General features: G+C 36.2%; 1 protein-coding gene across 6 annotated transcripts in view; it reads left to right on the top strand.

Moving 5' to 3' along the window:
* Window positions 1-27,777, top strand: part of PARN (poly(A)-specific ribonuclease) — a 63,587-nt gene that overhangs the window by 23,006 nt on the left and 12,804 nt on the right. For all 6 annotated transcript variants that reach the window (XM_075105253.1, XM_075105254.1, XM_075105251.1 and 3 more), the window contains exons 19-21: window positions 818-873; window positions 4,939-5,025; window positions 12,285-12,359. In XM_075105253.1, coding sequence (XP_074961354.1) covers window positions 818-873; window positions 4,939-5,025; window positions 12,285-12,359 — 218 coding nt within the window. The remainder of the gene's footprint in view (window positions 1-817; window positions 874-4,938; window positions 5,026-12,284; window positions 12,360-27,777) is intronic.

Below are 27,777 nucleotides of genomic sequence, written 5' to 3'. Positions count from 1 at the left end.
ACACTTAAAATGTTTTTATCAGCTGTTTATATCAGTTATTACTTAGTTGAATACTGTTATTACTTAGTTGAATACTGTGACTGTAATCTGATAAGCATTTTAGAAGCTCTTTGAAGTTATGATAGAAAAATTACTTATTTAGCCCTCTAGTGAACTCTATACACAGCAGATGTTTTGTAACAGCAATTTGGCATCTATACCCATAACAGGTATTTAGGCTACTTATTTTTGAGGAAAATAGTTTTTAAAGCTGAACACAAGTATTTATTGAAAGCATTTCTTGAATGTTTTGAGAAACTCTTCAGGTACATGTTAAAGGGCAAAAGACTTGTCCTCGATATCTTCACTGAAGTGTCAAGATGGCATTTTGCAGTTTTATGGTTTTAAGATCCATTCTGTCTAAAGTATGATGCAGCACTCAGAAAATGGGAAAGTGTATTTGTGTTCAGAATGACAGCTTTTGCACTATCCATCATGTGACTGGCTCTTACTGTGCAGAGCTGCTACTTTCTAAATGTTCATTTCCCCACTTGTTTTAATTATTTTCATCGGTAACAGTTTGGGGCTTCTTTTGTTCTTGTTTTGTTGAGTAAGTAAAATTACTAGTGTGATACCAAGTCACTTTTTGAATCTAGATTGTTAGATAATGGATTGGACTTAATTGGAAGGTCTGTTTGTTTTAATGTAGCTTAAGATGTGGTTGGGATGATTAATTCTGCTTCTCCAGAAGCAACATCTAAAAAACTATGAAAAGGAAAGCTTATTAAAAGGTCTTTAGGCAGGAATTTGCTAATGGTGCTTTTCTGTTTTGCTTCAGGCTATTTCTTATGAGAGTAATGGACATACCATATCTCAATTTGGAAGGACCAGACTGTAAGTAGCTTATTTCATTGTAAACTTACTACCATTCTGACAGATTTCCTGGAGGGAGTGTGAAGATTAACTGTCATGTATCTAAAGCATAGGACGTCAGCTGTGTTTAGGTTATTAGCCACTTACCAAATGATCTAAAAGTCCCACTCTTTTTTTTTTTTTTTTTTTTTTTTTTTTGAATGAAATAGCAAAACCGTAAGTTCTTCAACTTTGACCCGAGAATCTGCGTTATTGGGGATTGAGTAGAACAGGTTAAGCTATTGTAATTAAATGTAACAGAGTTTGAAGTTAACAGCTTTATGGTTATTTTGAGTCACTATTCTTATGTACCGTACAACATATAAAGAGGAGTCTTAACACTTTCCTCCTCTCCCTTCACCCCAGCAGTAAATACAGATGCACACTAGTGAATAGCAAATGGTTCTGAAAATTCTGGCCACTTGCCTTCACAATTTACACACAGCAGTACCTTTACTTAATTTCAATCAAAACATCAGAATTCTTTTGCCACATGAGATTACGTTTACATAGATGGAAAAATATTGCTTGAAATATTTTTACATTTCAAGTTACAGACCTGGGGCTGTAATAAGTTGCTAATACATTTAAACGAAAACAGATTTTACTAATATAAAGGTCCTTACTGTTATGGGCTGTTATGCTATGAGGGAGAAAACTTCACATGGGTGTTGCCACTGATGTCTTGACTTACAAAAATGTGAAGCCCTGGAGGTCAGTCTAGTCCCTGACTAGATGAAAGCTTAATTTTATACTGTGTAGTCAGATACACAAATGTCTTAAAAATGAATACCCATCTGGAAGCAATACTGATGTGAAGGCATTTTCCACTCCATGCATCAGAAAGCTCAGACTGGAGGATGAACCTTTATTAGATGCTAGTTTAATAGTAACAGAATGCAGTTCTAAAAAGATGGAAGTAACTACTGGAGAGGAAAATATATGCTGTAAGGGCAGATAGTTAATTTTTAAATGCAGTTAGGTGATCAGATCACTGCATGCTGGCTCTGCAGGTCTATTGGAATGGTTATCTAATTATGTTGCATACTTCGTTCCCCAACTGTTTGATATTGAGTGGAAGAATGGGTAAATAATTTGGGTCATTGAGAGAGTGCCAAAGCTACTAAGCTGTAAAGATGGTACTTCCACTTGCTAGCCAACTTACAGGATTGTTTTGATACTTTGCCAAGAAGAGTTGCCAAAAAAGAGTCTGCCTCTGAAAGTCTCTCTCTTTTTATCTGAAAGCCACTCCTGTAGAACAGACTGATGCAGATGTTACGGCAGAATCTGAACCAGAGAGAATTTCTAAGCTTCAAAATGGAAAGTACATCTAGGGTGGCATGTTTGGCTGCCTGCTTTAGAAACTTTGATTTCTAGTCTGAGATTTAAATGCTACTGTAGGTTGAGGAAGCTATCTGTTTGTTGTTGTCTGTAGAGTGCATTTTTGCTTAGAAGTAAAGCCATGCAAAGAATAACGCCACACTTCTGTGGTAGGTATACTTGGAGACTGTTTTTTTTTTTAAAAAAGAAAAAAAAGGTGAGGTACAGCTAACTAGGTAACTAAGTTTTGTTGTGTTTGTCAGTTTGTCCTGTACTGTTTTAGCTAGTTTGTGCAATTTTTCCAGAAATAATAGAGTTCAGTAACATATGTTAGGTCAAATAATATTAAATATGTGAAAGTGACTGACATCATCATCTTTTGTTACTGTGTATTAAAAACTCCCTTAAAAAGAATGAAGTTGGTGCACAAAATGAGTGCAAAGCAGAATATGAAGTGTTTCTCACCTGAGTAGGCAGAAGCTATAGAGGTTTTTTGTAGAGGATTCAAAGTGAATTTAAGAATAAACTGATACTGGAGGGTTAGGACTAGTGTCTTCTCTCTAATCAATAGAAAAAGGCTGTTATAATATCTGAAACTGGATTTTCTTTACGTTCTTTATGTTCTTTACTTATGTGGAGCAAAACAAGTAGTCGCTCAAAACAAAACTTATTTTCTCTGGACTTCATTAAGTGTTCAGTATTTATGAGATGCTGAGTTATGGCCACATTTTTACTGGTGATATATGCATAATAGCGCTTCTGTGAAGATTTTCTTTTTTTAGTGTTTTCATCCTGTAATTGAGTTCATGCTACAGTCTCTTCCTTAGAAGACAGATGCATTTGGAAATCTCTGTCCTATTTTCATGAGATGTTTTGGTTAGGAATTTGAGTTATAGAGGCCTCTGAGTAACTGTTGAGTTCTGTTGGGTTTACGCAAGATGTTAAAAATTACTTGGGAATAAAAATTCCATTAACCCTTTGGGCAGGGGTGGGAAGGTTTAAAACCAAAGTGCATAAAAATCTGTTCTAACTATTCAGGAAACACCATAGCTGTTGAAAGCTACAGTTCTCAAGTTTGTGCAAAAATGAAGCCTTACTTGTGGAATAGATTTACACCTAGAAACGTAGATGCTTTCTACTGTAAAGTATGTACCAGGTGGAGGATACTACCACTTACTATAATTACTAGTCATAACTGAATTGTAGTAATTGCTAATGCTTAGCTGTATTTATGAAATTAATAATTCACAAGGCTTTCATCACTAAACAGTGCAAAGTTGCATCTTAACCAAATGTGGCAAAAAAACCCGAATAGGCTTGCCCTTGTATAACGGGCTCAACTGCACATGGAAGTCGGATATAGCAATAACAAGTGGTTGATGATCTGATTTTGGACATGAGGTCCATGAATAAAATCCACCTTGAAAAACTCTCCTATTTTAATGCTGAAAGCTAAGGAGATCAGAAACTTGGAAAGTTTGTATCACAAAAGAATTCAGGAGGGTAACTCGCTGAGGTAGAAGTCAGTTCCTGTATCTCTATACCCAAAGAAGAGCTCTTCCTGAGAGTGTTTCCATGTGGTCTAGTTTAAAATCTGATCATATAAAGCTGTGTGTAGTTAACCCTTGAGATACCTTTAACAAACTGGAGCAGTAAATTATAAAGTGGAACACTCCAGTTTAATGGTTCAGCCTCTGTCTAACATCAAATGTCAAATGACAAGGGAAGATCTAGCAATGCGTCATGCGTAAAAACATAAATCCGCAGATACCTGCGGAGAGGCTCAATTAATGACTTGTAAATAGTTCCATATGAAAATGGAAAACATTTCTGTATCTTTGAACCTTAAAATACGGTATTCCACTTGCAGCTTTTTAAAATATGATAGGAATCCACAGGTTTTAAAAGCTCAAGTGTCTAGTGAAAGAACTTGAGTCACAGGTACATTGTGGTGATTTCTTATGTACAAATGGTCTTTACTGGGTGAGGTCAAAGGTCCATCTTATTCAGTAGCGTGCTTCTGATGATGACCAAAACCAGATGTATAGGGGGAAGTGTGTAAAAGTAAGGCAGATGTACAGTGATAATTTCTGCTGTACTCCTCCTTGTCCAGCAGTTTGACTTGGATTCTCTCTCTCAAATTCACAAAGCACCAAATAACTTCCAGTGTACACCAAAGACTTCTTTTGCACTTCTTTAGATGTTGGCCTTTATAGGCTTTTTTTTCCTTGTTGTAGTTTTTAATTAAAAAAAAAAAAGTCTAAGTGTGTGTATTCTAGCTTGAACCTAATGTTATATGAAAACTGAATTGAACATTGTTTCATACTAAGTTTTTATTGACACAAAAAATGGCAACATTAAACTATAGCTAAGAATTTTTTAAAGCTAGAGCTGCAGCATGAAGCAGCCGTTGTTTTTTCCTTCTGTCCCTGAATTTGGTGCACAGGATGTAAAGGACTGGATTTGTGGGCATTTCCTACTGCATGTAATGCTGTTTCGATTACAGATGAGCCAGTAGGATTTTAGTATGTCTATTTCATGTATAATTGCAGGCACGTTTTCACTGGTGCCTAATGGAGTTTCATAGATCTTGGCCTGTTTTCTTATTTAAAGAAAAAAAAAAGGAAAGAAAAATGAAAGCTACATGACTGTTATCAGATAATTTTAGTGTAGTCTAAAGATAGCAGTAGTGACTCTTATTTTAACAGATGCTTTTTTGTTTTGCAGTGCAGCCAAAACGAGATCATGTTCTTCATGTTACTTTTCCCAAAGAGTGGAAGACTAGTGACCTTTACCAGCTTTTCAGTGCCTTTGGTGAGTGATATAGTCTATCCTTCCTTATACTTTTTTCTTCCCCTCCTCTCTTTGTCATTAGCAGGTACCTCTGGTTTTGTTTGTTATTTTTAATCTGTCGATGCAGAGTTACTCCTAGTATAGGTAATGGTGAATCACCTTTTGTAATTTTTGGATGGTGTCCTGTGGACTTTCTTTGTAGTGATGTGTTGAAAATGTCTGGCCCGATTAACTGCTCTTTAGAAATTTTTATGTGGTGCTGGTTGAATATTGTGGACCTTTTATCCTTCTATTTACAGCTTCTCCTGGGTTGAGGTAAGATTTCATATAGGTGGGTAAAGGGAATGGGGATTGGTGTGAAAGGTAGATCAGGGTTTTAAAAATAAGGTTCATCTGCAGTCTTGTTAAAGCCAGGTCCTAACTTAGGTGAGTCTAGGCAAGCAAGCAAGCAAGCTTGAAAATAGCCAATTTGATTTCAAGACTGTGAACACCATCCCAGTCAGAAGAAACAAGAAAAAAGCTATCTAATAACTAGGGACTAGTAGTCCTGTTGTTCCTCTACTAAGTATTAGTATATAATGTAAGGATATGAAGATCCTAATTAATTGACAGTGAGCTCCCAATGCCTAACTCTTGCAGCAGAAAACAGTCATTATGCTTTGCATCCTCAAATCAGAACAGGAATGATGTTTCATACAGCCCTGCGTTGGATGTTGTTCACAAGATTTTTACTGCAGATTGATTTCTAGTTTCTTATTGTTGGGTAAAGTAATGCTTCAAAAGAGATCTTTTGGGCTTACAAATAACTCTGAAGTATTTTTCTGTTGTGGGTTCTTTGCTTTACATTACATTAGTCTTGGCAGCTCTAAGCAGGGCGTGAAATGCTGAATTTGTAATTTCCCTATTCCTAAAAATTTTCTGCTTGGCACTGTAGTTTCCCCTTTTTCCTGCCCCCAGTCTTAATGATTTTTGTCCATTGGAGTATAATCACTGTTAAAACTGTGCATATTTTTACATGTGTTCTTAAGCAAATAAGTGACTAGTTGTCTCCCTGTTATGAAATGGACCTTTCTCCTATTGGAGAGTGAAACAAATGAAGAGATGTCTGTTTAGCTAGTACTTGATCAGTGTACTGCAGTTGTTTCAAAGTAATAGAATCATAGAACCATTTTAGGTTGGAAAAGACTCTTAAGATCATTTCAGTCCAACCATAAACCTAGCACTGCCAAGTCCACCACTAAACTATGTCCCTAAGTGCGACATCTACACATCTTTTTAAATACCTCCAGGATGGTGACTGCACCACTTCCCTGGGCAGCCTGTTCCAATGCTTGATAACCCTTTCAGTGAAGAATTTTTTTGTCATATCCAATCTAAACCTCCCCTGGCACAACCTGAGGCCGTTTCCTCTAGTCCTTTCAGTTGTTACGTACCACACTTAATGACTTAAGTAAGAGTTTGTAGTGTGGCAAATGGATTCAGGGCAAACCTGAACCTAACTTCCATTGAAATAATTGCCATGGCATCCATAAGGATGTTTAATCACCAGTAAAAGGATGGAAGTCCCTCAGTGTATTCAAGTCTTGTCAGTCCTGTGCTTGCTGAGGGTCATAGCACAGGCTCACAGAAGGATGCTGTTCTCCTCTTCACCTAGAACTGTGACTTGGTAGTCTGTGCAGGGTTTCTGGATTTATATAAAATTCACTCAGTTCCATCTTGACTTTTTGATCTGTACTGTAGCATGATGCCAGTATAACGATGGATAGGATTTTATATTCCCCATTGTGAAATCTAGAATGTGAGCATGTAGAAAGTTACTGAGATTCTTCTAGAGTTGCTATTCCAGGGGTAAGAAACAATTCCATTTGGACATTGTTTCTGTATGCTTTTAAAGACTTGGCTGTGTAATTTTTTTCTTATTTTAGCAATTCTTCCCCTTCAGTGTTCCTGTGAAATGCAAGCACAGATCACTACCACCAGGGGTCATGTTTACACATCTTGAAATACTATTCAATTTTGAAATTCCCATTTTTCTCACTTCACATTTCAGGGCTGAATGCTTCCATACCTGAATTTACAAACTCCTGGTATTTGGGTAGTACTTAATCTATATTTTGGTTTAGGTCTTGTTGCCATAGTATCCTAACACAAACTGCAGATTATTCCTACCAAAATTCTAGGGAGTACCCATGAGAGACAGAATGGCGCAATGTGAGGTTAAGTGATTTGCCAAAAGCCCCCAAAATATGGCAGTAATAGATATTAATTGTTTTGATTTATTACGCCAGTTAAACAGAAGTGGTTTTAAATTAAGCTTTTACCTGGATTAAAAATTAATGGTTAAATTGAATAGTAACATTAATCTGACTTTATAGAAAAATTATTTTGGATTTGTTTTAGCCTAGTATGAATTGAAGCACAGTTGTAGTCTTCCATGAAGCTTCTAATGAAAACAGTGAAGCAGCTGAAGCGGCTGCAGTGTCAGACCTGGAACTGGTTTATGTTTGCTACTCTAGAAGGGGGGTGTTCATGATTCTGAAGTCTTTCAGTACAGCATGCATACCAAGTAGACACCTGTTCACGCAAGATGTTTTTATAGTCTCGTGGGTGAATGTAGTTTCACTGTACAAGTACTTGCAGTACCATGCAGTCTCTTAAAACACTTAATTTCCTTAAATTCTTAAATTTGTGTAGTTTATTTGGTCATGCTGATGCGAAATATGAAGGTATTAAAATAGCATTTGCTCAAATACAGCTTTTGTCTCTAGCCTTCACCTGTACTTAAATGAATGCCTTTGGGCTTTAATTAAAACACATACTATAAAGTATTATAAAAACTACTACTTAAAATTTTTCCGAGTGGAGTCAAACTTATGCATTGTATTTTGTGAGAGCATGAGAGTCCTCTTTGAGAGGGAGGTAAATTCATGGAGTCATAGTGATTTTGAAGATGCATAAATTACTTTTAAAATGTGACCAGTCTGTTGTGTGTTTAGATGTTGTTTTAGTAGTCCAAGCTACTATATAGGTGGGTTTTAAGTGACTCTTAAATATATTTTTGAGACTCATTTACAAGTTCCATACACTGTGACAACTGTTCCTGTACTGCAAACTCACTGTTTTTTTCCTTTCTTCTTTATTTTTTTTGGGGGGGAGGGAGAGGGGGAAGGGGAGGTGGAGCTTGGAAAATGTCCCTTTCAAAGGTGAACATTCTTGTTTAAGGAAAACTTCTAGCACACACAAAAAAAATACTAAGTGTTCTCCTGAGCTCATGTTCATATAGATATGAGCTTTGAGTGTTAGGGGTTTTTTTGGTCTGTGGGGGGGTTTTGGGTGTGGGTTTTTTGTGGTGTGGGTTTTTTTTGTTTGGTTTTTGTTATTTCTATTGGTTTTGGGGGTGTGTGTGTGTTTAAATTTTAATCCTATCTTTCTCTGTGCATTTCTGGCCTTTCCTCCTTCTTCTCATGCCAATGTTTCCTTCAGCTGTTCTTGCTTTCTTTGTACCCTGTCTTTCTGCCAGAAAGGCGGAAGCTCTGTTAACCCTTCTCAGTCATTCACCAGGAAAATGTTTGTGTTTAATATATGCTTCAGCCCTTGCTTGTAGACTAAAAGCTTCAACTATTTCTGTTGTCTGATGCAGTCAGTGTCCAGAAACTATCAGCAATTCTATCACGGTGTCAGTGTGGTCTATTTTTTATTCTAAAAAAGTAGAATATATTAATACATATTTTTGGTTAAATGAAGGTCCATATAGTTGTAAAATCTATCCTAAGCATTTAATTGTCACTAACAGTTGTTTAGGAAATGTATAAGAACAGAGCCAAAGTAAAACAACTTTCCTGTCTTCTAGCGATCTATAACTTAGGGACTCATGAGCTAGAGGTCACACTTGCATCTTTCAGTTTGAGCCTTTCACAGCTTTCTGTAAGTCAGTCTAAAATCATTCTTTATCTGATATATATTCTTGTTATCCACACCATTTGATGGCAGTTCCTTAACTGCAATTAAGCATGATGTGAAAAATTCTTTTGGTTTTAAAACTTCTTTGTATTGTATTAGCTGTGCTTTAGTTAAGTTGTTTTATAATGAAATAGTGAAACCTCTCTGTGTCTTTCATTTAATTTCTGTTCCCATATCTTCCCCATAAGCATGTATAGACATCTTCCTTAGAATTTTCTTTTGAAGGCTGAGCCTTAGTTTGCTTAGTCTCTTATACGGAAGCCTTTCCATACCTTTAGTCATTGTGGTATAAAAACTGAAGGAAAATCTGTTTGACTGACATAATCTATCAGTATCATTTTGTTCTGTGGATTTTAATGTTGTTCGCATGTTTGTGTTTATATAGAGAAAATTCTCAACTTTATTTGTAGAAAAAAAACATATTACCACCTTCATCTCAGAAGCAACAGATCAGATTTTCACCTACTCCTGTTTGGGTGAAGATGTTTTATTTCACTTGATAACTCTTTGCTTGATGTTACTTTTTTTTTTTTTTAGCAAGGAACATTGTGTGACAGTGCATGTAATAGCAAATAGACAAGGGGTCATATAGGCTAACAATAGTGTTCGTCAAAGTGTAGAAGACATTTGATCTGTTCTAGAAGTGCAGAGAGAAAGATCTTCTGGTTTATTTCTCTAGAGCTGGTATTCTATTACATTGCTGTATATGGCTTATTTGGATTAGCCTTGCAGTAAGTTGGCATGCAGCTATGTTGATTGCTAAATATTGTACTTCAAGTGCAGATGCATTTGCTTTTCAGATCTTCATTGCCTTTTCACCGTACTTTTGAAATGCACAATATTTACTGAGTGCTTAGCAATATTGCTGAATGATCTAATTTATTAATCTTGTCTCTCTTAAAGTCTTATTTCCTAATAATAATGAAATGTGACATAATCTGAAAAGAGTGTCTTTTAAGCGTGGAGAATTGTGTAAGAGCATTTGTTGCAGTTCTCTTTAGATTGCAGCTCCGTGTCCACTATTTAATGTTTGACTTGTTCTTAAAATTATGTATTAAAAATGTACAAATCTTAGTACAAAGGCAGCATATGCTGGCAGGTATTGAAACCCTTAATTATCTAAAATACCGAAGTCATTTAGAGTGCAGCAGCCTTTCTGCAGCAATGAATGAGTATCTGATACTCAAATGATGTGCCATCAATAGGTTGATTTTTTTATTTATTTATTTTTAATTGGCACTTAGTGAAAACATGGGCACTGAAGTCCATTTGAGTAGTTAACTGAACTCCTTCAGGAGATTTTAGCCCATCGCTGATCCTCTTTGATGTTTTATGATAAGGGCACAGTTGCAAGATATTCAGGAGAATTTTTTTCTGATCTTTTTTTTTTGTCTATTCAGGGTAGATATGGAATTTATTAACTATTTATAGAGGAAAAAAATTTATATAGGTATATAAAACTATATATATCTGGACAGCACTTTCATGTTGAAGAACTACAGAAGAATCTGGTGTCAGATGTCTGAAATTATTGTTTAGAAAATTTTGTAATTAGTAATGCAAAAATGAAGGACTGGATGCTCAAATTCAGAGCAATATCTTGTCAGTGCACTTGGAACAGTGTTAAATTGTGCAGTAATTTCTAATATTTAAAGGAAGCTCAGTGTTGGGATGCTACCAAATGCACTATGATTTTGAACTGCAAACATAAATCAGATTTGGGTTTTCCTGTGCTGTGAAATGTTAAGTGTACTGCCAAGAGTGTGTTCTCCCTACAGTAAAGACCCTTACCCCAAGGCAGCAAAGATCTATGTTCTTCAAAGACTGAATTATTAGAAATTGAATTTATTTGTTATACGAAGTGTTTAAAGAAATTCTAATGGTTGACTTCTCAGTGCAGGGTCTTCTTAATAGCCCCCTCAGCCCTGTAGTAAAGGGAAATTTCAGAAACCATACTGAATTAATTATGGTTTTGGCAATGATCAAAATAATTATAACTTAAAGTCCTAAATAGCTGGCTACTCAAATGTAGAGCATGCAAACTAAATCTAACTAGGCTTTTATTTTTTATAATTAGAAAATCTGTTTATTATCTGGCTGGATTTCAGAAGAGACTGCTATAGCCTTGTAACCTGTAGGCTAAATTAGATTTAAATAGATCAAACATCTGAAAACAAAATGCATTTTAAGCCATTTTGTATCATTGTTTTTAACCTTGTAATGTCTGAGGGTTAAATGGTGGTGTAACATTATACGTAACTTGATTTTTCTAGTCTGCCTGAAAAAAATTGCACCAATTTTCAATATCTGAATTGTACAAACAGTAGAGCACTTGGAAGAGCACAGGAGATATAAATGGATTTCAGAATATAACAAGACCTTGTGTCTGGAATGGGAATCTTTTCCTCCACCTTTGCTTGATTATGAGCTCTTTTATTGCTGATGTGACAGTTTAAGCCAGTCACGTAGAAAATGGACTAACTGCTTGATGAATGGAGGAACTTATTTCCAGTCACTTTTCCATTGGCATAGCTTCCAAATGAGGTCCTTGATTTTGTACATTTGTCCTCATATTTATGGAAATTAAGGTTGCGTTGCACATCCAGGAAATGGTGTATGATGTGATCCAAACAAACCAGAGTTTGAAGATTTAAAGTGTTGCAATAACTGGAGTTCTTTACTTGTGTGAACGATCTTCCCCACACCCGCCCCGCCCCTGACTCTACTGGAATTTCTTATCTTGGGTGTCTGTACTAGTAAAGGAACAGTGAGTGGTAACTGGAGCTTGTCCATGCTGTGTCTTTAGGAAATGCTGCAGTTCCGAAGGATGGATAGCTTTTAAAACCCAAAGAGCTGATCTTTATTTTGGGACAGAGCTGAAATTTGTCAGAAAATATTGCTTCAAATTTTGTTGTAGAACTATATAGAACACATGAAGGGAGGACTAAAAAAAAACAACCCTAAGATTACTTGAATTCTTACAAGATTTAAAAAAAAAAAAAAAAGCCATGAAAAAGCAGAAGAATACTCTGGGAGTGAAAAAGGTATTAGATGTGTCTCATTTTCCTTATGGTCCTTACTTTAGTGGGTCTGAGGGTATACAGGATGCATACACAGCCCTAACAGTCATTGCTTTCTGAACAGTTCCAGGCTCATGTACAACTGTGTATGCACTACGCACCTTTACAGTGGACAAAAGGCTTCTCAGGTGAAGTTACTCTTAGTTGACTATCTTTTTCTTATGTCATGGCACATCAGATAAAATCTGTGACTAAGCCTAAGGTAAAAATAGTCCTAATCATTTCTTTTGCCTTTTCTAGGTAACATTCAGGTTTCGTGGATTGATGATACATCAGCATTTGTATCACTGAGCCAGCCAGAGCAAGTACAAATAGGTAAGTGTTTCTGAATTTACTTCAGTATTAAGACTTCAACTGGCTCCTGTAAAATGCTGAGCCAACAGGGTCTGTGATTCTAATGGCAAAACTACTGACTTGCGTCAGATGCTATATAGCAGGAACTAAAATTTTATAGTACTGGCACATGTGTTACAGCAAAGACAAGAAGGCCAAACTGGGCTTGATTGAGAGAGTTTGGTGTTTCATTCCATGACCCTCTAAGTACCTGAACCTGTAGGTAGAGTAATGCTAGTTTCTTCACTTGATGTATTATTTACTGAGGTTATTTAATGTTACTTTGCAAAAAGGAGAGCTCAAAGACTTTTATAGCCTTTGCCTTCAAATATACTTTGGATCGATATAAATGTTTAGTTTGTTTTACATCTGCAAGTAAGAAGTGCAGTAGAAGGCCTTTTGGTGTATTGTCGAACACATGCAAAATAGTCTCCTACCAATCTGGACTGCTAATGTGTCTACAGTTAGTGTATTAGTAATAGCAATCTCTCCAGACCTTAATTTTTTAATTTTCATTTGAACTTCTGAGGTTAGCTTTAAAAAAAGTTCATGGAAGTATACATGTTTAACTTTTTCCTTTTAAAGTTGATTGGGTTTGGGTTTAGGTGTATACATTGCTTCTTGGTTTGGATTTTAGGAGAGGGATTAGTTTAAAGAAGAAAATTTGGGTATGACCACATAAACATCCTTAGTTGAACCCACATTTGTAATTCACATAATTAGGACAGATAGCAATATTTCACTATTTACAATTGTGCGAGATACTCTAGAAAAAAATATTTCCAGGATAAGAAGCTGACTGAAAGCATAGACCAAAACCATTATCTAGGTATCATAAGAAAAATACGGAATAAGTAACACTCTTGAGAAATCATAATGAATTAAGTGAAAAACATAGCAAGAGACCAACACCTCTGAATTTACTGAAAACATTGCTTCCAGTTATGAGGAAAACCAGCCTTTTCAGGGTATGAGGTATTTTTGTTTGTTTGTTTTGGGTTTGGGTTTTTTGTTCTTGTTGTTTTGGGGGTTTTTGAGGTTTTTTGGTTTGATTGGGTGGTGGTGTTTTTGCTTGGGTTTTTTTGTTGTGGGCTTTTTTTTTTTGTTAAGATTTTCGGTTGGTTGTAGTAAGATCCCCAAGCTCTTAGTGGTTCTTTTGGGCATATATTTGAGGACTGACCCATAAATTTACTGCTGAGAACAATGACTGGAAGTGGACTATTATAAATGATTATGGTAGCATCATCCCTATTTATTCAAATGCTTGCATCAAATACCATGGAGCCAGTAAGAACAGCAGTATACATAGCACTTTTGATTAAGTGTCTGAAATTTTGTTGCACTTAAGAGCTATCCTGCCAGAATTCCCCTGATTAAGTTCTAAAGAGAGAAGAAGGAAAACCCCACTCAGTTCACCATCATCTATCTTATAGATGCAAGCTCAAATAAAAGAGCTTGCAGGTTCTGGATGCACAATCAGTGCATCTCTCTAATTCCTCATTAACATCCTGTGAGTGTTTATGATACTTCCTCAGACATACATACCTCTGCAGAGGATATTGAGTGCTTACCAGCAGCCTCCTTACAGCAATTGCTCCCTATCAGCAAGAGCCATTCTTTCTTCATCTATATACGGATATAAGGACCATATAACTTCTAATGAGAAGTTCCAGATAAAGAATTACATCGAAATAAATGTTGCCTCATTTTAGCTAGCTCTGTAACTTAGGAAAGCATTGCTAGCACTTCTGCATGTGTTGTCTTAGTTTCTTACCTCTGAAGCATTCATGATTTGAGAACTGTATGTATTATAGTTGGTGGTGATACCAGCACACCATCAAAGGTTTGAGGGAAATGCTGTTCGTGCAGCAATGGGTACATTACAAAATTGGAGGGAATAAGGCTTAATCTAAATTACCTTAAGTGAAAATGTACTCTGAGCTGTGCAATCACAAATCATGTTTGTGAAGTAGCAGCTTATCTGGTGTCTGAAGCTTTTTATTTCAGACCTGATTAATCTTATTAAGTTTGGTCTCCATGTGTGAGACAAATTGGAATAAGGGGTTGAAGTTGTTTCACCTTTTTGTCTTTCCAAGAGGATTTGTCTTTGCAGTGAAATGCAACAAAATCGTGTTTTCTGCTTTTTAGTTTGGATGCCCTGATGTACAGAATATCTATAGGTCATTGTAAATTATGTATCTCTGCCTGTTTTCTCTCTTCAAGCTGATTGCTTGTTTCTCTGAGTGAGACTTGCAAGGCTATTTGTTTTCAATTTAAAAAAAAGTGTTTTATGCCATTTCATAAGCTGAAAGCCTTCTTAGATTCTTACCAGTTACTTACCAGTTGTCTGAATATTTGGCATACAGATTCACCACTACTATTTTTTTTTGTTGTTTGTTTGTTACAGCAACTACATATTGTGGAAAGAACTGAATGTCTGCAGGATATTTAAACTGAAACTTTCTGGCACTGCTCTGTGTGTGGTTTTTTTTAATTATGCTTTGACAAACAGGGAGGCTTCTTCTGTGGCCTACGTACTAAGAAACAAGTTATTTGCTTGAAAGCTCAGGTGATTATAGTCTTTCATAGATTTTTATGAAATCAGGTTAGTAAAATCTCACATACTGAAAGCAGTCAGCCAAACAAGCCGATAAACTATAGCAACCTCAATTACCAAAAAGCTATGCGACTTTTACTGTAAAATCACTAAACCTCTTGGGGTTTTTTCCTGTAACAAATACTTCATGAAATCAATTCTGTTACTCGATTTCCTGATCTTAAATTCTTTAATGAACTGCTTTGACAATAAAAGTCACTATTTGTATTTGTGATTTAGTGAGCTGTGTTTAAGTGAAGAACCTAGGAAAACCTAATTATATGACCTGTTTTTTAACCTGTTTATATAAATATGTCTGCATCTTCTGGACTATATAAAAAGCCTTGGAGAACTGGCGAACAATATGATACAATGCAAGATGTTGCTGCAGACATGTTCATGCTTACCTCTTAAAGATGTTTCTGGCTTTAGGCTGCTATTAATATCTGTAGTTAACAAAGCACACATGCAACAAAAACATTTATGGAAAATAAATGGATTGAGGACATGAAGGGTGTATGGAAGTTTCCCTATACTGATGAGGCGGTCAGATTTGCAACATAGGAGTCTAAGCACTGTAAAAGTATCCAGACTTATTTTACATCCTTTTAATAAGGGACTAAAAGCTATGAAAATAGGATTAGTTTTGCATTAATCTGGATGGAGTGTTAACTGATTATAGGTCTACCAAATTTTTTTTAAAGTCAGGTCGGATCTGGGAGGTGTCTTTGTTTTTCAGTGGCAGCAGCGATTCAAGCATCCTGGCTTGTATCAGGAATAGTGTGGCCAGCAGGAATAGGGCAGCAATTGTGCCCCTGTACTCAGCACTGGTGAGGCTACACCTCGAATACTGTGTTCGGTTTTGGGCCCCTCAGTACAAGAAGGACATTGAGGTGCTGGAGGTTGTCCAGAGAAGCAGGTGAAGGGTCTGGAGAGCAGCTCTTATGAGGAGCTGCTGAGGAAGCTGGGGGTGTTTAGCCTGGAGAATAAGGAGGCTGAGGGAAGACCGTATCGGTCTCTACAACTACCTGAAAGGAGGTTGTAGTGAGATGGGTGTTGGTCTCTTCTCCCAAATTACTAGTGATAGGACAAGAGGAAGTGGCCTCAGGCTGAGCCAGGGGAGGTTTAGATTGGATATGACAAAAAATTTCTTTACTGAAAGAGTGGTCAGGCACTGGAACAGGCTGCCTGGAGAGGTGGTGGAGTCACCATCCCTGGAGGTATTTAAAAGATGTATAGACACGGCACTTCAGGGCATGGTTTAGGAGACATGGTTGGGCTTGATGATCCTAGAGGTCTTTTCCAACCTTAATGATTCTATTCTGTGATTCTATGATACAAATACTGAGTATTTGGCTAAACTTATGTGAAGTTACAGAATTGAACTTGACCATTTAAAATTGATCATTTAAAAGACAGATCTGCAGTCATTGCTTGATGTACATACTCGGGATAACCAGTTGGTGAATCTGGCTTGTTTCTTAACTTTTCTTCAACGCCTTTATATTTTGACACCTTCAAGGTGTCAAAACAGAATCTGAGACATGCGTTTTGTCCATATGATTAGTTTAGTATAACTGTATCTAAGGGTTGCATTGAAATTGTGAAAATTGTGATGGTATTGTGTCCTAAGTACGGGATTTTTTTTTTATGCTGCTTTGAAAACTTTGCAAAGTGTTGCTTTTCGAGATTAATTTTTACCTGATTAAAAAAAGGGGAGGGGGGGGAGGTTGGAGGAGAGGATTTTTTTATTTTGTCGAGTTGTCTTTCACATTTCAGATAATAATTAATTTTCATGTCAATGCTTAACCTTTACATCAAACAAATGACAGAACTCTTAAAATGTGACACTTTGTATAAGATGTTCTATGCTGTCTCTGTTGCTTCTAACTCTCCTGGGTTCAGGTATTTTAAGAGGACTAAAAACTTGTTCATCTACACCCTGGGAATACGTTGGTTTTCTTATGCTAATATACACAGAAATCTGTATTGGATGTGAAGGGAATAAAATGTGTCTGTTCTTCCGCCAATGCTCTTTTAAAGGGTTCCTGAGTTATGTAATATCATGGATGGTAACCATTAAGACCTAGTCAAAAACTGATTGATAAACCGTTGGTCCATATGCTTTTCTTTTTAGAAGGTATAAATCTGATTAGCTGAATTCATCTAATGAGTAGCTCTCCAGATTTCACATGGTAATCAGTAGTGTGTATGTGGCCAGGAATAATGCACATTCTAATTTTTTAACTGTTAAAGTGTTACCCTGAAGGACCTATGAATCTTTGAATAGTATAAAAAGACTTGTTCCCTCTTCTACTTATTTCCCTCTGAAAAAATAAGTAGGGGAAAGGGCAGTATTTTTATAGGCAACTTTGGAGCTGCTTCGAAGTTTCAAACTGAATATAACATGCTTAAAACACATAAAACAGAAACCTCAGGAAACAAGAAGCAAATCCCTTAACCTTCTCATTTTGCTGCTTATAATAATGTCCAAGAGTCTTCACTTTATTTGGTTATTCATGCGACACTCATATTGGCAGACTCTCTAATTCAGTATGAGTAGAAAGGGCTTGTTATTCTATAAAATCATAATACTCTTTACAGTTAGAACATAAACTTCAGCCTGAAGTGGGAGTTGCATCAAGACAAATTTTGGTTGACGGTTTCACAGTCGTCACAGAGTTAGGTGTCTGCTGTGTCTGTACAAGTAAGTTGTACCTACACAGTTAGTGGGGGAGGATTGTTCTTGACTTCTAGTGAGCTGTGTTGTCTGTGTCAGTTATCACTGTTGAACTGCTATGTTATCACGTTAAAGCCAATAATGAGTTTGTGAAAGTGGTGGTTTAGATGGCTCTAACTTGTCACTTTTTGCAATATGCTCTGCTGTAAACTGATTTCCAAGTTAGAAGCACCTGAAAACAATAATGGACAATAAATAGTCTATTTTCTTTTAAGGTTTGCTATTCAAGGCAGGTAATTAATAAGAACTTGTTAAATGGTTGTATTCCTTTAGTTGGACATCTGGGAGACAGAACTTACTGTTGCCAAATTGTACTTCATGTGGTCTCAACATTTCTGTCAATCATGGAGCATGTGCTTTTTAAGTGTGTAACAAAAGAAAAAGTACTGTCCACTCTTATAGTTGATGAGCACGAGAAACTTCAGAACAAACTTTTGGTGTACAACTTCTGGTTCTTATGACTTCCAGCTTGCTAGATAAGCTTGTTTTTGGATGCTCTTCAGCTTTGTATATTTATAAAGTTGGCTTTTCATCTGAAAAGGGTAATTATGAAATAAGTACCATTTCAATGCTTCTTGACTTACAGGGGTCTAGACTTCATACAAATAGTCTGGAAATGTGTGGTGAAGATGGGAGAAACATCAGCTTGTCTGAACTTTAAACCCAGTATATTATTTTAATTAATAAATTGATGTAACCTGAAGTATTTCAGTGTTTCAGCCATTTCACTATCTCAACCATTCTGGGCAGTTAACTGGTTTGTGAGTCCTCAGTTAATGCTTTGTATCAACGATGAGTTCTTGTTATTTGTGATTTCCATGAATTTTGTTGCCAGCCAACTTCCAGGGACTATCTAAGTCACTGGTCTAAAAAGAACCTGGACACACTCTTAAAGGGAGGTTTCTCTATATGTCTTTGCACTTGTGGAATCTTTAAAGGCCATCTAAAATGTGTTCTTGAAAATTGCTGTTACTTGAGGGTGGATTAATTTCTAAAACATGGGAAAAATATTATGCTAGATTTTTAAAATACTTGAAAGTAAAACTGTGTTTCTCTTCTGAGACACTTGACATAGTCATATATTAATGGAAATAATTGTCAAGCTTATCAGCAGTACTTCAAAAATATACCTGTTTTTTTTTCCCTGAGCAGCTAACGCTTGCTCTTAATTCTCTTTACCTCAGGGTTCAGTGCAGTTTGTTAATGTCTGTGTTCTGATCATGAGCAACTTCTACAATATTTTAAGACTTACGGGTAATTTTAACTTGAGAATCTTCCTGAGTTTTTTTCTTGCTGTTTTAAAATGCAGTAAATACACTTAACCTGAAATTTTAAATACATGTGAAAAGCACCTGCTTGTCATAAATGGCAAGCATTGAAATAATGTTAAGTTGTTCCATGTGTTAGTGCCCTGATACTTGAGCTCATATAGAATTTACTGTGTGCAAGATATCTTCTTCCTCTAGGCATTGAGTAGACCAGTGTATTTAGACAGCAGGGGAGCAATGGACTAAAGCAGGTGCAGCAGCTGAAATTGTGATGGCCTTTCAATGATTCTTGTTTAAATCATTAATCTTTCTGAACTTGTTAGTTTCTCAGACAGGGCTGGACTTTGTGGTTTATTAGTGTTTTATAAGGTTTACTATAAAACCTTCTGCTTAGCATGAATGCTTACCACCACAATTTAAAAATATACACATATATTTTGAGAGTGTGTGCATATCAGTCTCTTCTCACTGTATTTGGGGAAATGGCAGGTGGGACCTACTGTACTACCCAGATACTTTGTAAAACTGTATTTCACATGACTCTGTTCTCACCAATAAGATAACACAAAATTCATGTCAGATACATACTCCAGGCAGGAAACTTCCTTAATGTAGACGAAGGAAGCTGGAGTCATATTGCAGTATGTCTAATCTCAGCCATTACTGTTGTCTTACTTTTTATTCAAATAATGTGCAGTCTCAAACAGTTTCTTGAGCTTTTTGAGATTTCCCTTCTCCTCCCCTCCATCAGATTCTGGATTCTTAAGATCTACAAGGTTTTGATGTTTTAGGAAAGCTTGGTTTAAATTTTGTATTAGTGGTATTTCTCATGTTAATTTTTGAGTGGCTTGAATTCTTGTGCTGCATCAAACTGGCATTTAAGATGAGAAACTAATAGTTGTAATAATTGTAGTAAGATATAATCACCTCGTACATGTGTACTCTTACATTATTTTCACACAAGTTGGATTTTTTTTTTAAAAAAAAGTTACCTTGAAACTGCATATAGTTTTTCAAAAGACTCTAATGATTTGTTATACATGCCCATATACTATGTAAGGACTTGAAAGAAATGGTTTCACTAGGCAGACCTAAGCAGTTAGTCTGTAGGTTTTGCACTCTGCATGGGTAATAAGGGTTGTCAAAATTGAAAGGTTAAAGATTTTGTTTTATTTGGGGTGCCTTTTTAGATGGGGACAGTGTCAACACACTTGTTTGATGCATTAGTGAATATGTTAATTCTGGCAGTGGGGTGCAGTCATTCCTGTAGCAAACTGTATGTGATGGGTGAACTCATTATCTGGATAGTTCGTTTTGAACTACCTAACATGTGGAGCATTAATAGGCTTTTCAGTTGAAAATGTCTGTGTTCAATCTTGAACAGTCCTCTGGACAGCACTGCCATGAGGGTGTCTCCAAGCTTAGTTCACTAGTTCTCGTTCTGAAGTTTTTCACAAGTGTCAGAAATGTCATCAGATTTTGCAGGAATATGCTTCCTGCCACTGCTTAGCCTTAGCTGAAATGTTTAATTTGCTGATATTAAAATATAGCTAATAGTTTGTGCTGGTCTTTCATGGTTACGTAGAAGGGATGACTTTTTCTCCACTCCAACAGTGAGTTCTCACTCTTTTTCTTTTGCTGGTTCTGTGTCCAGAAAAAATAATAAAGGAAAATTCCTGCTGGTTCAGTGAGGTGAACTGGCTGATCATCAGGTCAGTAAACACCAGAAACACTGTAAAGGAGAGGCACCAGACCAGGTGGCTTGGAGCAGGGGCTAAACAGCAAGGAATGGGATTTTCCCATTGGTGGTAACAAGCTGTTAGATGAAATTAGATGTCTAGCCAGACTGTGGGTTCCGTTTCACTCCAAAAAGTCTTTCAGATCTGAGCTTTCTGTGCTTTAACTAGTAATAGACATTGAGACCTTTTATCTGACTGGAAAGGAAGTGTTCTGCACATTTTACACTCTTAATTTGTAGATTAACAGATCTGAACATTTTACTAGTACTCCAGGAAAATAAAATTCTCCAGTGTTGGTTTAAAGGCATTTCTGTGTTAGTAAATGCAGGGAATGAGATGTGGCAAATTTCTACTTATGTTGTTCAGGAATCTTGACTATAATGAGAAAATGAATTGCTGGTTGATATATTCTAGTCATGGTTTTACTGTGGAACCTGTGGTATAAATCACAATATAGACAGCTATTTTACAACTTTCAGCATTAGTGATGCAGAATTAAGAGGACCTGTTATAGACTTGCCTTCAGGCACCTGCAGCCATATTTTTTTCTCATCAGTTAGAAAACCCTCTGTGCCCTGTAAGTTTGAATATAGGAGTTTTCTTAATATAATGTTGGAAGTCTTTTGACTACCTTTTAATTTGATTTGGATTTTTTTGAAAAGGGTTAATACATTTCACAGCTTTTGTTTCAATTACTGAGGTATTTAAACAGGGTGCAAAGGTTAAGTAGCTTGAATTCTTTCAGTAATTAAAAAACTGCATCTTTAAGAAAGTTAAAACCCTTTATAACAATCTGCATACATGTGCATAGTGTGAAATGTCTCAGTGGACTATGCTATCATCTGTGGGTTTTGTTGAGATAATTTTTTTTAGTTTAAAACGTTGAGGATTCTTCCTCTTTGTCTGCCATGCTTTGTACTTGGCATTTTTTTGTTCTTCTGTAAAACCACTTTCTTTCAGATCACATGTGATTTTTCCTTTTTCTCCAAAATGGAGAGTCAAAGACTTATTTTTGGTTTGCTCTCTGACTAACTTGCCATCCTCCTTTGCAAGGTGAACAGCTGCTTTGTCACCACATTGATCCTGCTCTGGATTCAGGTGTCAAAAGATACGACAATCATTGTAAAACAGTCTTTTTTTAAAAGTCTAGTTTAGAATCTGTAGGCACCTTCCACTATCTTGGGCTAATACAGGAGAGGAAAACAGAAAGAGGTGGTCAGCACCATGTACAAATTGGAGTTTACAGTTTTGATACAGTCTGCAGATAATTGCTATTATCAAATATAATGCAGAGACTGTGGGTCCTTCAAACCACTAAATTACTTTTCTCTATCATGCGCTCATACACAGATTCCTTGGAGCAAGGAAATACATCTTCACCAACCTTAATTTGTGTTTCTGTGCAGTCAGTATGCAGCTTGTGAAATTAGGTACGGAGTTAACTAACAAAGTTGATATATTTTGTAACCTGGAAAAATGTTGTCCTAGAATAGTGATTTGTCCTTGAATATTTGTACTTAATTCTGTACCTAGGTCTCAGAACAAAAGTGATTTTTACAAAGTTAAGATTTTCTTCATGCATGGCAAAGAATAATGTGTTTTACCTCAGTTGTTTTGGTTTAGTTTTTTTTCTAAACAAAAAAAATTTTAAGACATCTGAATTTCCGAGCATGTGAAAATGATCAGGCAAGTATCATTTGTTTTATTTTAGGAAATGCAATGCAGATCATTTCGGAGAGTTATATTTTCTTAAAGCAGTTTGAACAGGTGGTCTGTGTTGGTGAAATTGAGAAAAACTTAAGTTCTCTAATAAAATGTTGAGACTTGGCACTTTTAAAATTCAGTACCTTCCAGCCCATTGAATGTTTGGGCAACTGAGGAGGAGCAACGTATATACAGAAATCTGATAAATTCCCTTGGGAAAAGGGGGGGAACAGGCATGTTAAATCATTGAAAACTTTTTGAAGCACACATTTTATGATTGAATGCTACAACTGGTACTGAGAGACTTGAGGCTTTCTGATAGTTACATTGAGGCTACTTTTCTTATCACTGAATAGAAGGTGGAATAAATCATTCTGCTGATCTCTGAAACAGTCAACTGTAGTTATATTTCTGGAAATACATTGACTAAGTAAATACTTCTTAACTTCAGGACTTTTGAATTTTTCTAAGTGATGCTGGGATCCAAAATTACACTGCATTATAGCTTTCAAACAATTAGACTGTCACTTCCACATGGCTAAATGTTCTTGGGTTTTGTTATTATTTTTATTGGTAAAATAAATTGTAAGTGAATTTCAATTGTCTCCTGACCTCAGAGCAAATGAAGACTTTCCGTTCCTGATGCTTTAGTGCAGGGTGATCCTAGAGACTCTTCCAAGAGATCTTCATATCTTGTTTTATTTAATTATCTACCTTTTTTTTTTTTTTAAATAAACTGTTTGCAGTGAGGGTTTTTCTACTCTCTAACCTTTCTTGAGGACAAGGATCTTGAAAGGCACACTGATGAAGTGTCACTTCACTTAGCAATGCCGGGCAAGTCTGCTGTAGTTACCTTGGCATGTGCAAAAGGGTTTTGATGCAGCAGCACAGCTATTATGGAAAATGAAAAACAGGCAGTCAGGCTTTCTGTAGCTGAATTAGCAGTTATTTTTGACTCTCTTCAGTCACAATTGAAATAAATGTTTGACTCTATTAGAAGTAGATCTGTGCAGGGTACTTCTGTTGAAGTTGGAGAAAACTATTTTCAGGATAAGGTTTCATCTCAATAAAAGCTTTAGCGAAGGGTATGCTGAATACATACAACTCAACAAAATAGCTGCCTTGCTAGTGTGGCTTGATGGCCAAGGCTTTAAAGAATTCTGTCTGTCATATGTAGGTGTCTTACCTTGGTAAATTGATGAGGCCTTAGATCAGTTCTGACAGTAACAGTGTTAGATAGGTTTACTTTCCTAAAACCCCACTGTGCTCTTCAGCTGATTGGTGATGAGTTGGGGTGAGTATTCCAGATCAAAAGAATAAAAATAAAAATAATTTTAAAAAGACAACAAAAAACCAAACCACACACAAAAAAAACCACAAATCCCACAAAAACACAAAGCCACAAACAAAACCCCAACACTTGAAAAGCAGGATTTAAGGAAACGTTCAAGTTTTTCTTTTGAAAAACAAATTAATTTGAATCCTTCTGAACTGCTAACTGTGAAAGGTAACACAGTTTAGCTAACTTTTTTTGGTAACCAGACTTGAGAAAATTATCTAATCCACTACATGTAGTTGCTGCTTGAAATTACTTTTTTTTTTCTTTTTTTTCTTTTTTTTTTCCCCCCCGGGGAAGTTACTCCCAGGATCACTTCTTTGCTGCTAAAGAAACATACTTGTTTTGTAATATTCTAGATTCTTCTACATGCCTGTGAAATTTTGAAAGTCACTGAATAACACAATAAAGTAGCTACTACTTTAGAACTTCATTCTCTGTATGTACTGGGAGAGAAGACAACACAAAGATTGTGAGACTGAATCTGCACTGTGTATTTGAATGAGTGCCATTCATAATTAACTCGGGGGTCCTACATGGGCTTACTCCAAGTGCAGAAAGATTAAGACAGAAAACTAAATACAGTAATTTACTGGTAGGAGTCAGTATAGCCTGCCTTCATCCTAATCCTAAAGATTGCTTATAGTTTTCAAAAGTGTTCATTTAGTCTTGTGGGGGAGGGAAAGGTGTCCTGGTGCTGTCCCTGTTCTTCAGTGTTCTTTATTTTGGTTTTCAAACCAGACTATTTTAAGAAAAAAATTAATGATAATGGAGTAATTTTTATCATAGACCGGTGCATGGTTCCAGCCCCATTGTCAGCTCTGCTTCCCTCTTTTAAGAAAGGAATGGCCAAGGAACTAGTGAATTCAGATGAGATTGGGAACTAATTAGTTTACATGTTCAGATGGAGCAAAGAGGCTGTGATTGATCCAGGTTTGAAAATAAACCGATTTGACACTGAAGAAAAATGCATTGGACAACCCTACATGGAAAAAAAAAAAAACAACAAAAACTGGGATAAAGAACCAGAAATGGATAATGGGATGTAGCTTGGCTAACTTAAGGAAAACTGGTGCCTAATGGTAGTGGAGACAATGTAAAAACAGAGGTAGGAATACTGCCTTGCCAGAGAAAATAGGAAACAGTGAGTTTAATATTGAAGAATGTTTAGGGTTATGATAGATTGCAAGACCAATATGAGATAAAGACACACCCAGAAAAGACAGAACTGGGAAAAAGGCAAACTGGAGAGGGTAGGCTAAGAGCAGAAATGTTGGATAACTAGTGAGAATGCTCTCAAGTTCATGCAGCCCTTTCTGAGAGAAGCCAACACCAAGTGTGCCCAATGCTTTTTATATTGACTCAACACTAGCAACTCTCAGTAACTTTCATAATTCTGGTGGGAGAAGCTGGGGAAGCACATTTAAAATTTCTGGTCCAACTAATTAGTCGTGTGTGTAACAGTGTGGTGCCTTGCGGCAGAAATTGCTCAGGTATGCTTAAAGGTCTGAAAACTGCATATAGGCCAAAAAAAAAAAAAAAAAAAACCACAAAATTAATATTGCAATGCCAATTTCACTAATATTTAATATAATACAGGTGAATTATGCTTATGCATTGGTAAAGTCCCTGGCCATGTGATCACATGCTGTTTCTTTTGGAGAATTTTGATTCATGACTTGTCTGGAAATATGTTAATGCATTTGCTGTGTAGAAGCCCTACCCTGATTGAACGTTCTGTATAGTGGGCAATTTAATTCCATTTAGGTTAATTTAAAAGATACCCTCTAATTTGGGATGTTGAGTCTTCTGCTTTCTTGTTATAAAATAGGCACAATCACTCTGCTGCTTCAGCTCGTGAGGTTTACTTTGAAACACTGGACAATGCCATGATGAAAAAAGTGCACATGCAAACTTCTGATTTTTTTTTTAAAATGGAGCATGAATAGCCCTAGAAGTCAGTAAATAAGGGTGTGGAACCATACAATGAGTAATCCAAATAAAACAAAATACTGAATTAGCTACTCACTAATTGAATAGTGATTGGACTGAGGCAGCAGTCCTATGTTTTTAGTACATGATCAGATAAGACTAATACAGCATCTATACAGAGGTCACTTTAAGGCTTCACAAGTGAATTTTTACTTTAGTATTTCATAAACTTGGGTGTTAAGTATTGCGGCCTTAACCTGTGTAGCTCTGTGTACTTACTTTATTTATATATTGTGGGTTTTTTTGCCTACACAGTTCACTTAAATATTTGCCTATCTATTAAGAGACTTAACATTGTCAGTGGCCATCTGACAGGATCTTGCTCTGCATAACAGCAAGGACTTGGTGAGAGTATCTTTGTATACATGCCTCTTGGATCGCTCAACATCAGTCAGCCCGTTCAATAGCTTGCCCGATGACGAGGGGAGATGTCATCCTCTAGAAATGTTTTTCCTGAAATAATGTGCCATTACTGATACTCTACTATAAGACATAAACTTAACTTTACAGCTGCAACTAGTCTTAGAAAATGCAGCCATGTGGTGGTTACTACATTAGGTTTCTCACAGAAAGATCTGTCTTCTCTCTTATGATTTAAATAAATAAGTAAATTAACCTCCTAAGTTCTCTTTAGTTTTTTAGAATTCACAAAGCATTCTAGCAATGCATTTCTTCTATTGGAAATGCAGAGCAATGTAATTGTATTTGCTTTGTTTGGGAATATGGACAGTATTCATCAAAAAAGCATCAGAGAAAAAATGTGTTTTACACTTTTACAGGGAGCTGCTCTTCAGTTCAAGACCATGCAAGGGTGATTTATCTGTGTGGCTCGGTAGAATTCTCCATATGCCTTCATTTCAGTTGTTCAATGCACAAAGCAATATATTCAGTATATAATTTCTTATATTAAATATAATCATATAATCATTAAGGTTGGAAAAGACCTCTAGGATCATCAAGTCCAACCAGCAGCCCAACAATACCATGTCTCCTAAACCATGCCCTGCAGTGCCGTGTCTACACGTCGTTTAAACACCTCCAGGGATGGTGACTCCACCACCTCTCTGGGCAGCCTGTATATACATATATATGTATATGCATATATTTGTGTGCGTATGTGTAATATGAATGGGTTGCTATAAAATACAGGCCTTATTTCAGGAAAGCAGAGTTGTCTTTGTTCAAAAATACCAACTCTTACACAGATTTATTTTTAAATTATCTTTAGACTTCATAAAGACGATTTTTAATTTTTTCCTTTTTTTCTTAAATACAGGCTGGGTTTGTCAGGGAATTGAATGGAAAAGCCACAACTCTGGCTCTTAGTTTATAGCAAAACAAATACGTGAAATGGTTATTGTGTTTTAACAAATCACTATTTATCAGATGATCCATGGTAACTATGTGCTTTATTTTAGCAAGTAAAAACATGCTTGAGTTTAACTAAACAAATTTTACCCTGAGGAATGTCGGCTGGCATGCAATAACTCCAGTGAGCATTACTAATTCATTCATGATGCCTACACCATAACTTCATGGGCAATAAATATACTCCTCATTTTTACAAACAGATCCTGTAACTTCACAGTTCAAAACAAATATAAGGGGTGTGAAAGGAGGTATGAATAACATGTCTTTGGTTAGTGCAACAATCTCATGAGGCTATTAATCATAATTGCTGGTATCTATTCTTGGGATTAAAATTAAATAGACAAAGCTGTTGCCCAGTTTTATGTATGTTTGAAAGACTTTGCAGCAGCAGTATCTATATGCTGTGACTGGTACTATAGGTAGTTCATTTCACAGTAGCATGGCCAATATGCAGAATAGCTGATCTATTCTGAAAGAGGAGAAAAACCAAATCCACACATCTTCCTCACCTTTTCTGAATTGTGATGTTGGAGCTTGCTGTTTCTAGTGCTTGGGCTAAAGGTAATATAGAATACCTGTATTCAAGATGATAACACTTCAACTAGAATCAGAAAGTTATATACACATCTGAAATTTCTACACAAAGATCAGAAG

The sequence above is a fragment of the Phalacrocorax aristotelis genome, chromosome 10 (assembly GCF_949628215.1).
Source record: "Phalacrocorax aristotelis chromosome 10, bGulAri2.1, whole genome shotgun sequence".
Classification (NCBI taxonomy): domain Eukaryota; kingdom Metazoa; phylum Chordata; class Aves; order Suliformes; family Phalacrocoracidae; genus Phalacrocorax; species Phalacrocorax aristotelis.
The sequence above is the reverse complement of the archived record's forward strand: the minus strand, read 5'-3'. Positions and strand labels throughout refer to the sequence as shown.